We start from the raw sequence: 13,198 nt of genomic DNA, 5'->3' as shown, positions 1-13,198 counted from the left end.
CCACAAAACATGACGCATAATGATCACTTAGCTCCCAGCATGCTTTGGGAGATGCAGCATTGCAAAAAACAAACAAAAACAAACAAACAAAAAATAAAACCCCAACAAAATGGGGGGAAAACAGAAGCTCAATCAAGAAAAAAGTTTTTTGCATATTAAATAAAATTGAAAATATCTTTTTTCAAAATATGAAAACACAGCTTCAGATAACACCACAAGGCCACCTCCGGAAAAGATCACCCATACACAAAGATACAGTATACATAATACAGCAGAACATGCACTCCCAAATGATTCTATCAGACAATACAGAAGAAGTAACGGCATATCACTCTTGGAATGCTTTTGTGCAAAATTCTGAAAGGCCATGACCCAAATCACAGACTAAAAGTACAGAGCCATCTATCTAGGTTCGTGGGTGTGCATCCACACCAGGGTGTTTACCTTCCCCTAAAGCCATGATCTCTCATTAGGAGACCACATTTGAGCCTTTATTATGTTTCTTTGTTATTGCTCATCTTTTTAAGGAAGGAGACAAATCCTATTTTCCAAATTTGCATTTTCAATGTTAAATGCAGTGGGAGAAATATTAACTTTCTCCAACATTCTTGATGTAAAAACACAATGCTGTTTGACTAGATGGAAGATAACCTGACCCTGTACAAAAGAAAGAACCCTGGGACTTAGCACAGGGCAAGCAGTAATTTGGGGTGGGAGGCTGTTACTGTTTCATCCGCACCGACCCCGGGGTGGGGAATGTATTTGATTCTTTAGGTCCAGAATGACACTTTGCTTAAAGTGCTCACAATTTTACATCACAGGACCCGTGCCACTGCAATAAAAGGCTCAAATAAATAACTGGAGAGCAAGTGGAAGGTTTTCCTAAATGCATTTCAAGTCATTAGGGGAAAAATGCATAGAGAAAGAGAGAGAGAGAGAAGGAGAGAATGAGAATGAATGAATGAAAACTGAGATGGTGAAAGTTTACATCTGTGATTGTCATGTGAACAATCCACACAGGAGAGAATTGCTTTACCATTCCCCATCATTTGCACAAAGAAAACAAAGAAAGGGCAGATGATACAGTACCTCCATGGTCTGAGACTGATGCATGGCTTTGATTGCATTCTGTGCCATTGCCCTTGTAGAAAATGTGACAAACGCACAGCCTGTGGGAAACAAGGGGACAGGGAGCAGGAAAGACAAAAAACAACAAGACAAAAGGGTTGGACGCTTGTTAAACCAACACAGTCTACGAGAACTGCCACAAGACGACACTGTTCTCAGTAGTACATAAAAATAAAACAACTTCTCTCTCTGGTTTTATCTTATTTTGCTTTTTATTCACAGTGCTGACTTGCTAATCTGACCAAAGCAGAAAGATTTATTTATTTATTAGTTTATTTTTTAAATGGAAACTAGGGGAGGAAGTTGGGTACTGTTTTTAGCCACCGGGTTTGAAATCAGCAAGATCTAGTTTGCATTTTCTAAAATAAAAAGTTGCTATTTTCCATTTTCTCCTTGACTGATGATCTTTACTGAGGGCATTCACACATCAGGGCTTTGTATTTCAAATTTTATCACTGATTTTTAAAGGGGCAAATAAGAAAATCCTCACACCAAGGGCAAATGAGCAAATAAATTTCAAGAGCTCAAAATGTCAGCAAACAAATGTATCTAAATCCCTTCCAGGTAGTTAAAAAATATATATGTATGTATAAATATAAATTGTTGCTATGCAAATACAAATATACCAAGTCTGTTGCAAACTATTTAGTAATTTTTAAGTTTAATAAAAACAAATGCTCCATTATTCCGAGAATATTCAATACTGCTATAAAATGTAAAAAATGTGCATTGTCATTTATTTGCATAAAATCTTCAAGACTTTTGAGACTTGTCAATTTCTGAAATGTATCAAAGATTTGACCTTAGTTCTAACATACATAAGACAATGTACACTTCTGTGAATATCTGCTGGGAGACCAGTGAAACTTTCCGTGCCTGTTTTTTCTTGTGCTGTAAAATAACTAGACTCTGTAGTGCCTGTTCCTGCTTCTTGCACCAGCGTTGGCCACCATGCAGGTCACTGCTCCAACTACATGGCTCATTGCCCTTTTCACTAATAAAAACACTGCCTTCTCAAATTTACATTTTATTCATCATGCACCCTTGGGCTTCTTAGAGAAAAAGACTGTGGAATTAATGCAGATTCAGGCTGATATTATAATAAAACCACAGCACACTAAAAGGTTAGCTAAAGCAACACAGACTTATTTCACTTATGATCTCTAATGACTTTAAAAGTGCATTGATTTTCAGCTTCTTTAGCCTTGCACAGTTTGAACTTAGGTATCAGAGAATAATTTAGTGTTCCACTCAATTTCCTCAAAACATTATTATTACTACTTAAAAGATTTCCAAATGAAGCAGATCTAAACACTGAGAGGCTGATGTCTATTGTCATTTCAGAGTGAATGCATGAAAAGCAGAATTCTGGCATCAACAATGTGAGATTGTTGCCCCTGTGGCCAATAAGCAAAATAGAATATTCTGCATTCAAACAATCAGCAGATTGTTTGGTTTATGTAAATCAATTTGTGAGCCATAAAATATATTTTCTTCTTTTGCTCTGCACGAATACCTGGTGAGATTATCAAGTCATTACTGTAGCGGCACCTTTTAATCCAACAGCAATAAGAGAAAGCAATGCCTGCCCATTACCCTCAAAGCACAACGACATCCAGTCATGAAAATAAGTCAATGCATTTTTTGTTTGCATCATGCTATAATTTTTAACACACAAAAACTCTCAGTACATGAGAAACTCATCTCACATTCGCCTCCTGGCTAAGCTGGCTTGAAGAAGCCTGAATGATGTCCAGCTCACGGTGAATGCTGAGCTGTCTCGTGGTTCTCTGACAGCACGGCAGCTGATGAAGCTTACTATCTGAACATGCTACCTGTACTAAGACTGACTGTAGCTTTTGTCATCAATAACAGCAATTTAGTGGCCTTCTCTGAGGCAGCTAGATGATGTAAGTGTGGGACAGAGGACAGGACCTCCACTGGCTTCCATACTGATGCTGAGCTCTGAGGTGATCCAGTCCAAATTTACCATCTGTTTCCAAGTAACATCTCTTCAGAAGCATTTTCATCATCCCTGGCATTATTAACAGAGGAAATAACACTAAGAGATTTTTATTTTTCCACTTCTTATCTTGAAACTACAATGGAGGAAAAGGCAAATCATCTACTGGAGATAGATTTGAAACCAAGCGGAGCCTGGGCTAATTCTGCTTTTAATAGTCAAGAAGATTGCTGTATTCACTTCATTTGCTCTTATTATCCAGCACCACGTGCCAAGCTGACAGTTTCCAAATGGAGGGTAAAAATGCGTAAGAAACATGTAAAATGTCAACAAAAATCAATAAGGCACAGTTTATGCATTTGCCACAATTTCATATATGCAGAACTTTTTAAAGTAACTTAGTGAGAAAGATACAGCAATTATCAGGCCTCAGAAGAGAAGTATTACCAATAGAACAATAAAATTATGTTTCTATAAACTCAAATCATTGCCCTTTCCTCTAACAACCGTGCAATTAAAAACATGACTGATGCTTGTAATTATATAATCCTTACCCCACCCAAAAAAATGATCTGACACATCTGAGGACTTCTTTAACCTTTTAATTCTATTGGCAGTGGTGCAGTAAGACAGAAGCTGTCTCCTTAGGGGTTTCTGTCAAGTTCTGCATTGTGTGCTGTGTTCAATTACTTGAGAAAAAAATTACAGTGTCATTTATAAAGTGGGAGTGCATGTTGAAAAATGTCACTCTCTGTGTCACTCGGGATGAAGTCAAGCAACTTCAGAGTCAACTGTTTCTTGCAATGGTAGCTTGTTAACCATTGTAATTTCTCTAAAACAGGAGGTCACGGTAAGTCCTATGGATAGATTTTTAGTTTTTGTTTCAACACCACTGAAAACACATGGATGGCTTTAGGATTAGGCCTCCAATGTATGGCTTTATACCAACACAGGATCATGTAAGTCCCTACCGTTAAGACTGGCTGCTGGCTTTTTCTCTCAAGCCAACCAGAAGGCTTTCCATTGGACAGAAATAACCTGGGTTGTGAACTGTCCCCTTTCTACTAAAAATGAGCTTCTGGGTGCGGTGGTGTTCACTGGGTCTTTACAGGACAACTGCTCTGATCCTGTAGGGTCAGCCCTTAACTATTCTAGACTGTTGAATGTCAGGTCTCAGCAATCAGCAATTTGGCTACTGACCCAAATGCCGGAGAAACAAGGCTGGGGGGAAAATATACAGGTATCAAAATAATGAAGCCATACTTCTTTCTTTTTTGGTGGGGAGGGAGTTTTGGTAAGACAACATGTATATTACTCTCTGAAAACCTCCACATATATAGTAGCAAAAAAAAAATCCAACTGTAAATTTGGCCAACCTGCAATTTACCTTTGCAATTATTTATTATCCCTACTTTCAGAATGTTACGAATTGCTAACAGAAATGAAAGGAGCTGCATTCCTCTCATTTCAGTGAGGTTACCTTCTTGCTGCTAAAACAGATAAATGATTGACTGGGGAAAGGTTTCTCCAAGTAATTTCCTCCTACAGACAAGATCTAAGGAAAGCACGTAGCCCTGTCACAGAGAAGATTTTGGAACACACCTATTACACTTGTCATTTCAATTGAAAGGATATCTTAACTCAGGTGTTCCACCTTTTTTCTTAGCTGCAAGAGAACTGAGAACTAGATGAATTCTTGCTCTGCACCAAAAAAAAAAAAAAAAAAGTAAAGCCACTTTTAAAAGCATGAACAATGCCAGGGCCTCTTGCTTTTCTTTGTTACTTCTTTGAAAAAGGTGTAGTACCCACTATACTTCAAGTGAAAGAAGTATAACTTGTGTAGGACAAAGGAGATTTTAACCTATGGAAAACTTGTTTATAAGTTCCTAGTCAGCCAAAGAAATATCTTAATGCAGTCAATCTTCCTTGTATCTTTTTAGCAGTAGCAACGTTAAACATACGCTATCAATATAATATTGGGGCATAAGAATTAATACTCTGATGGGCCATCCCTGATGCTGGGTTACTTTATTTAAAACTGGCACGGAGACATCACTCATTTATGGCATGCGAGGCTGGGTACAGACTAGGACCTACTTAATAGCTGGCAAAATCTCATCACTGAGATAAGATTGGAAGTCTGTATTTGGAACAAGATGGCAAATGCAGTAAGGAGTCAAGGGGGCATGTCGCCAAAGTTCCCACACATCTGAATGTTTAGGTACTGTGTGGGCAGAGCTGAAATGTGTGAAAACTGATTCATTTCTGTGTACATGCTTGTTGTTGTTGTTTTGAGACAGCATCTCGCTGTGTTTGCCCAGGCTGGTCTTGAACTCCCAGGCTCAAGTGGTCCTCCTGCATCAGCCTCCCAAGCACTGTGTACATGTTTTAATAGTCAAAAGCCCATTCCTGTATTCTGATCAGATATGACAAAAACAAATGAGGATTTAATAGCTAAATCCAGTCTGTACTTGCCAACATCCCTGAAAATATTGCCAATTCATTTGTCAAGGGTTTTGGCAGGGGAATGTTGGAACACCATAAACACAGCTGGAATATTCTTAAACAAGCAGAAAGTTACCTTAAATGGCAGTGAAGATTTGCCTACAGTTTGTGGGGGGAAAAAAATGAAATAAACTCCTTTACTGTCTCTGGGTTGCAGATATTCAACTGCCACCGTGCAGAAAACCCTGTACCTAAATAGCCCAGGCTGACTGTGGGATTGTGGGTAAGTGAGAGTGTGTGTATTTTAGGAAATCAACATGCTAGGGTGATGCTGTCGATCAAGCACATTTGGCTTAGAAACTTCAGGCTCTGCTTCTGAGAGCAAACACCTCATGTGAATTGCCACATGTGGGCCCATGGCATCCTGCTCCTTTTCTCCATGAAGGCTTCTACAGCAGGCCTGGAGAGGCTGAGCAGCCGCTGCAGAAGGTGCTGAGCATCCCAAAGTTGCTTGAAAGCATCTCAGTGTTTTCCAAATTAGAGAAGATGGCAGAATGGGTTACTTCCCCAAAGGGAGAAACGCATACTGAGATATGGCCACGCTGCCTCAAGCCAGGAAGAGTCCTCGGATCTTCGAGAGGCTCCAGGTGCTTGGCAGGTGTTAGGTGCTTTCCACGGAGAGTCGTGACAATTTCCTGAGGGTGTCTGCCCTGGAACATGGGCTGGGGCCGCTGAGTAAGATGGGATTTTAAAAATACTTTCTTTTCTTGCCAAAAGGTAGATCACGACTTACAAAAAAAAAAAAAAAAAAAAGGCAGTGATTCCGACTGAAAGTATAGCACGACTTGATGGGTACAGCTGTGGGTCAGGGCAGTGTACCTCTCTGACACAGTGGGGGTACTGGGTCAACTAGCCTGGTGAAACCTCAGTGTAACGCCTCTTAGGGAGGACCTGAAACTACTGATGTGGCAGGGAAGAAATGACATTAGAAATCCGCAGAAGCCAGCTAGACTAGTTGCCTCCTTTGTCTTCATCCTCGTAGGTGAACTGGGCAAAAGCAGAAAAAGAAAAGTGAACCGCTCAGCTGCACCCTCTCCCTCATCATAATCCAAGAGTTTGATTTTAAAACTTTCTACGGAAGAGGGTATACCCTGGTTTTGTGTTAGAAGGTACTGTGCAGAGCAGCCAAGCTTTTGTTTCACTTAATTTTTATTTATTTTTAAACAGCTGAGCCAGCAATAGACGCTGAGAACAGAAATGCTGAATGCCCTTTATCTGCAGTGCCACTAATGGGAGACACATTAATATTTGACTCAAAACTGCAATTCTTTAATGAAAGCAAAATGGTAGCATGAAAGAGAATTGTGCTTTTAACAAATACACTGATTCAGGAGCAGGCCCCTGTAGCCAGGAGTCCCTGGGTCCTGCGAATTGAAAAAAGTACCACTGTCTGTCTTCAGTTCTCAGGATAAATGGTTATAAATGAGTATTTTCTTTCTTTTTTTGCAATAGGGAATTCTCATCAGTTCACCAGAAATTACTTTTCTGCTGTTTAAAAAAAAAAAAAAAAAAAAGATGGGGAGGGAAAAGTTTTCTCCTCTTTCCACTGAGCCAGCGTTTGCATACAATATTGATGAGAGTGCTCCCCATCACTTGTTGCAGGAACAGGCTGCTTCTGGTGTCAAGTGCTGGTTAATCAACCAAATGGCAGATCAAATTAGCTAAGTTCTCTTGTTAAGTACTGCGTGTCCTGCTCTTTCCCATGGAGGTTCTGGCTGCTTTAAAACCTGATCTGCAGAAATAACTGATGTATGCTCAAGGAGCTCTGAACGCTGCAGGCGGCAATCCTGTTCATTACTGTCCCCACTGGACAGACAGAGAAAATGTGCCAGAGAGTCACTGCCTAGATCAGCCAGGCCAGCAGAGGGGGAGCAGAAATCAAGCACACATACTGCCCGCCCGGGGTCTCTCCGCTAACACATGCAGAGGGTATGCTCAGGCGAAAAGCTAGCACACCAGTCATGAATGACTCCCTGCAAGAGAAGCAGGGCAGATATAGTTACGGCTGTCATTTACAAATGGGGAAAGCTCAGGACAGAGGTAAGAAAATAAAATGACTGAAGTTCTATTTCATTTCAGTAGAAGTTGTGGGTCTGGGACTTGGGGTCACTGGCCCCTAAGCCATTATATATTTCGCTATGAGTAATTTAAGGGCTCTCCTTGTGCCGTTTCTCCATACCTTGGAGAATGAAAATTACAATGGTAACACTGAAGTGTGACTGAGAATAACAACAGGAGATAATAGGGATTCTAATTACTAAATTGGCACCAGAAAAGGAATCACAAAAATATGATCACATCTTTCTACATATTTTATTCTTAATTTAGCCACACTGTCTTTTCCCACGGTATTCTCCCTCCTGGCTTGTCTGCTTAAGTGGAGATATATATGATGAAGAATTGGACCACCAGGTGTGATCAGAAGGTCTGCTGGTTTGAGCCCCTAGGAGGGCATGCTAGTATCCCTTGGCTGGTGAGGCTGTTTGGGAGCCAGAGGTGGTGCAGTCTGCCACAGCAATGGATGGCTTTGCTTGCCCCTGATGATGGCACAGGTGAAAAACCGCAGAGGAGCCCCGGATACTGGATCTGCTATTCCAGGATCACACTCAATACAGAGACTTGTTCAGCTTTTAGAGAATTACATGTTTTAAGTGAGTGTTATATAACAGAATTTCAGAATTGTCAGAGAATGCATACACTGATTTCCATGCCGCCTTTTTTTTTTTTTTTTTTCAAAACCACCTTCCGAAGAAAACACAGGAATCAAAAGCTTGGCGTGGTTCCACCTCCTCCTAGTTCTCCTGTAGACTACCTTCATGCTGGGGCTCTGGAGGTGGTTGTAGGTGGGAACTTTTGTTCTCTCGGCCTTCCATTCTAGCAGCTGACATCTTTAAGCTTTATGTTTAAGAATCAAAAGAGCAAATGTTCTTCCTCACATGGTGCTGAAGTCAGGTCAAACTAGTGAGAAGGGTGAAGACGAGTGCTTTCATCCTCATGATCCAATCTTTTCTTTCAACATGTGGTTTGGGGTGCCAGTGCTGGCCCAGAGCCAGAGATTGAGAAGGAAACCAAGTTCCTCAGTTGCCCCAAAGAAATTGCACTGGTAACTGCAGTAATAAGAGAATGAAAACCTCTCCATGTTGCTAAGAATATGGATTTCCTGTAAGAAGTGAAAAACACAGGCTGGGTGCGGTGGCTCACGCCCGTAATCCCAGCACTTTGGGAGGCTGAGGCGGGTGGATCACGAGGTCAGGAGATGGAGACCATCGTGGCCAACGTGGTGAAACCCCATGTCTACTAAAATACAAAAATTAGCCAGGCGTGGTGGCGTGCGCCTGTCGTCCCAGCTCCTCGGGAGGCTGAGGCAGGGGAATTGCTTGAACCTGGGAGGCGGAGGCTGCAGTGAGCTGAGATCGCGCCACTGCACTCTGGCCTGGCGACAGAGCAAAAAGAAGTGAAAAACACATTTTATATATACATTTCCACCTTGGACTGACTCAGGGAAGTGCAGTCAGACGAGTGTCAACCTCCAGCCATCAGCCTTTATGAGTGGTTCCAGGAAGGAGGTGTGTGGCATTGTCAAGGGAGAGGCAAACAGGGAAAACAACAGTGATTTCCAACTATTTTGTAAACACCAGCTTATCGTCAAGGCTCTGAGCTACAGCTTCTGCTTCTATCATGGTGGCAAAGAAGTGCCTACAATATTCTTCAGGGTAAAGTCGCTTTTCTGTCACTTAACGAGTTCCCCTGGCTCAGGACTCCAGGAGTTTTGCTCTTTGAAATAAAACTCTAATACCCCAATACAGGCCCAGTTACCCTACATCCCTATCTGCTCTGCACTACATGTGAACACTGACGCTTTTTTCCCGGTTTGTGTCACTGTACTCTTAACATACTCTTAACATTTCTTTCAGGCACAGGCAGGAAGCCCGAGGACTAAGATGAAAACAACAAATATCCTTTCTCATTTTCTACTTCTCGCACCTCCCCCCACCAAATCCATTTCAATTTGAGATTGAAAAGGATGCCTAGCAGTAGGGCAGCCTGTTGGCTTCACACCTGACAGTGATAACTTGAGCTAATATGGTGGCACCAAGGCCTTCTGAACTGGAGAAATAAAAGGTGATGATTTCAGCTATGGTGAAAAGTTCAGGTTGGATAACTTTATCACATGGGATGTATTACAGGGTGACCTCTTGCCGTGTGCGGTGCCTACATCTGTCTCGACTGTGACACAGAGCTCCAATTAGCACTGAAGGGGAGAGGCTTTCCAGACAGCACACTCACCTCGACTCAGCCCATCAGGTCCCCGGAGGATCCGGCATTCTTCTATCTGGCCAAATGGAGAGAACATCACCCTGATGTCGTTCTCATTACATTTCTTCGAAACCATTCCTATGAACAATTTTCTGTCTTCCACAGCTAGGAGATAAAAATAATGAATGAGCAAAGGCCATTTCATCTTTTTTTCTTGTAATCAGTGCTTCATTACCCCATCACACCAGGCCCCAGCCGTGTGAGACCAAGCACGTGTCCCAAGGCCAACTCTGCAGACGTCCAGCTGTCCTCCTCTCTCCATGCGCCCCACCCTGCCACTCCCTCCCACCTGGCGCTTCCTGAACCCATCTCCCCGTGTGCTTGTGCTTACTAATAAAATGTTTTAATATGACATGTAAGGCTGTTAAGTTCTTTTCTCCTATTCAGAAACTAACAGTAATGCGCTGACTAAAATTCCAAAGTACTTGTATAACTGTTCAACACTACCATTCTCTGGGGATATTTTTGGATACAGATTTTATTCTGTTTTTTTTTTGTGGATGGTCTTTCAACCTGAATGACAGGGACAGAGAAAGGTCAGGAGAGGAAAGACGATGGGGGCAGATGGAGCGAAACAGCGAATGAAACTTTTCACAGAGCATTCGAGGGAAGAAAACATTTTTCTGTTTCAAATAGCTTCATCCCTGCTGATCTAGACAAGAATAAGAGATCAGAGAGATTCTTACGTCTCTGGGGAGCTAGGAAAGTACCTCTTTCCCGTGACACTGGTGATGCAGTGCTAACCAGGTCCCGCACCTGGTTCTAAGCAGCCAGGTTAGTTACAGCTCAACAGGAAGCCGATTCTAGAGAGAACAGGGCGGCTGCTGCTGGAGAAACACCCTGGATGGCCCCGAGCTTCCAGCCCTTCACAAATGATCAAGAAGGAAACAATACTGTACTAGCCACCGGGAGGCAAGATTCTCGGGGAATAAAAGTGCATTTGGGGATCATGAGGACGACACGCAAATTCTAACCTGGGCACCTGACACTGGGGAAGATAAGACACGTTGTACCTCACAGGGCCCGGGAGATTTTCCTCAAAATCTCCATGCTTGTGCTCGGGAAATGTGAACTACTTTCGGCCCGAAAGACGAGGTTAAAACTGATCTCAGGACAGCGTTTGGAGTCCTTTTTAGGAGAGGTGCCTTTTTTTTTTTTTTTTTTAGGACATCACAGACACCCACGGGGAGAAGTCCTGCTTCTTTTCCATCGTTTCATTTCAATCTATTTCTTAGAATTAAAAAAAAAAAAAAAAAAAGCTAGCCAGCTGCAGCCAGACTGAAGAGTGTCCTGGGCTAGAGGAGGACTCTGCTTTAAGTCACTTGTGCATACCTATTTCTTTTGAATCTGCACTATCATCTTGTCATTCCTATTTAATTGGCTTTTATTTCTGTTTCTTTTATGCCTACCCCGGACAGGAAGTGTCTCATTTTCATTTAACCAATAGGCAATTATCCCAGACTTACTGGGGCCAGTTCCTTCTGGACGCTAAAGCACACCTCTGTGCTGAGAAGGGGCTGGGGCAGGTGTACTGGTAACAGGTGGGTTCCTCTACCACAGTGCTGTTGACACAGAAACTAAAGCCACATGTGGCTGCTGAGCACTTAAAGGGACTGGTGTGATTGAGGAAGTGCTTTTCTAAAATGTAATTTTAATTAAAGAGCCACACATGATCGCTCCATGAGCCAGCACAGCCCTGAAGGGCCTAGAGGAGACAGCTAAAGGCTCCTCTTCATAGCATCCCAGAGCGGAAGGAAGAGACCTAAGGGAGCTTCTGTCTGTCTCCAAAAGATTTCCCAAGGTCCAGCGGGGGAGGGACCTGCCTAGGGTCATCCAGCCTGGCCCACAGCCTGGAGTCCTCCTCCCAGCCCAGGATTCCTTCCCCTGCTGTGTCTCCTCCAAGTTCAGAGGAGGAGAGAAGGCTTGAAGGGGAGAGCAATGGCGGTGATTAGAAGACCAAGGTTCTAGGTGCGGTGCTGCCATGAGTTTGATATGTGTCTTTGGAGAACAGGCTGACCTCTGAGGACCTCTGTTTTGTCATCCATGGAATCAAAGTTTAGACTCTTTTCTCTCCTAGAAATGGAGAGAAGGTGGCCTGTGACATACTCGGGGTGACTGGGGCTCTTGAGGCAGGGACGGTGAGTGGGGGGTCAGAATCCCTTCCACCCAGCTCTCTCCCCACTGTGACAGCTCCTGGGACACCGCAGAAACTCTAGGGCTCCAAGAAATACAAGTTGAAAGGCACGATTCCACAATACTTGTAAACTATGAATCGTGCACCCAGGTGTTTGAGAAAGGCTCGCTGGGGGATGTGAAATTGAAGCTGGACGAAGGGTCTGGAGAGACTGGAGGTGGGAGGGCAAAGAGGTCCTAACCAGGCAAGGTGCATAGTGCGGAGCAGTAGGGACCTGGCTTGGGTGGATGGCTGAAAGCAGCCTGACCTCAGGATGGCACGCCCCATCTTCCGCTTCATGTGCAGAGAAGGAGCTCAGTGAGGAAAGCATCAGCTGGCCTGAGCCACTGCTTGTGTTCAGACTCGGAGGAGACATGGGCAACAGGCACCCCGGGCTCCAGTTCCTGGGAGGGAGACTGCTGAGGACCTGATCTCCTGGACGCTGATGGAAAACTTCTAATTCAAGTTCTTTTTCCTCCCTTCAGAGAAGGCAAAGTAGCATGGATCCGCTGTGAACTGGTGAAGCCTGGTCAGTCATGGGCAGCACAGGCGCGACAGCTAAGCCAGAGAGACACCAGATACCCTGGGCAACGAGTGCACCTGCACGCCGTCCACACCACCTGCTGCAGGCCGTCTACACCGCCTGTACTCACTAACAAGGGAGGATTCTGGTGGGGGAGGCCCTGTGAGAAAGTGGCATTCTCGTGAACGGGAAGGGGAGAAAAGGAACAGGAAGGGGAGAGATGGGACAGGAAGGGGAGAGATGGGATGGAAAGGGGGTAGAAAAGGGAGAAAAATCAGCAGGACTCCTCCTTCCCTCTCGTCTCCGAGACTCCTACCCCCAGCAAACTATGGCTGGCATTTTTATGAGAGTAAAAATAAAATTCCTGTTGTGTTTCTTCTTACCCTGAACAATCTGGTTTTAGTTCTTTTAAACAAAAGCAAATGAAAAATTCCCACCAAGTCCTTGGTTTCACTGCTAAACCTATTATTATGGTATTTAGCTAAAACAATTTGCAGGTTTTGAGCTTCAGGGAGATGCCATCGTAAATTAAACATGCAGCTCCTGGGTAAGCTTAAAAACGATTTTTTTCCTAAGACGAACATGAAGA

General features: G+C 43.3%; 1 protein-coding gene across 33 annotated transcripts in view; it reads right to left on the bottom strand.

The window, feature by feature from the left end:
• The window catches only part of CELF2 (CUGBP Elav-like family member 2), an 867,789-nt gene that overhangs the window by 69,304 nt on the left and 785,287 nt on the right, over window positions 1–13,198 (bottom strand). For 32 of the 33 annotated variants that reach the window (XM_055092397.1, XM_063607625.1, XM_024930221.4 and 29 more), the window contains 2 exons: window positions 9,884–10,018; window positions 1,090–1,169 (listed from right to left, as the gene is read on the bottom strand). In XM_055092397.1, the coding sequence (XP_054948372.1) occupies window positions 1,090–1,169; window positions 9,884–10,018 (215 nt within the window). Of the gene's footprint in view, window positions 1–1,089; window positions 1,170–9,883; window positions 10,019–13,198 lie in introns of those variants that run through there. The other variant, XM_055092405.1, reaches the window with a different exon arrangement.

Source organism: Pan paniscus, chromosome 8 (assembly GCF_029289425.2).
Source record: "Pan paniscus chromosome 8, NHGRI_mPanPan1-v2.0_pri, whole genome shotgun sequence".
Taxonomy (NCBI): Eukaryota; Metazoa; Chordata; class Mammalia; order Primates; family Hominidae; genus Pan; species Pan paniscus.
Note: the sequence above shows the minus strand (reverse complement) of the source record. Positions and strands in the feature narration are given on the sequence as shown.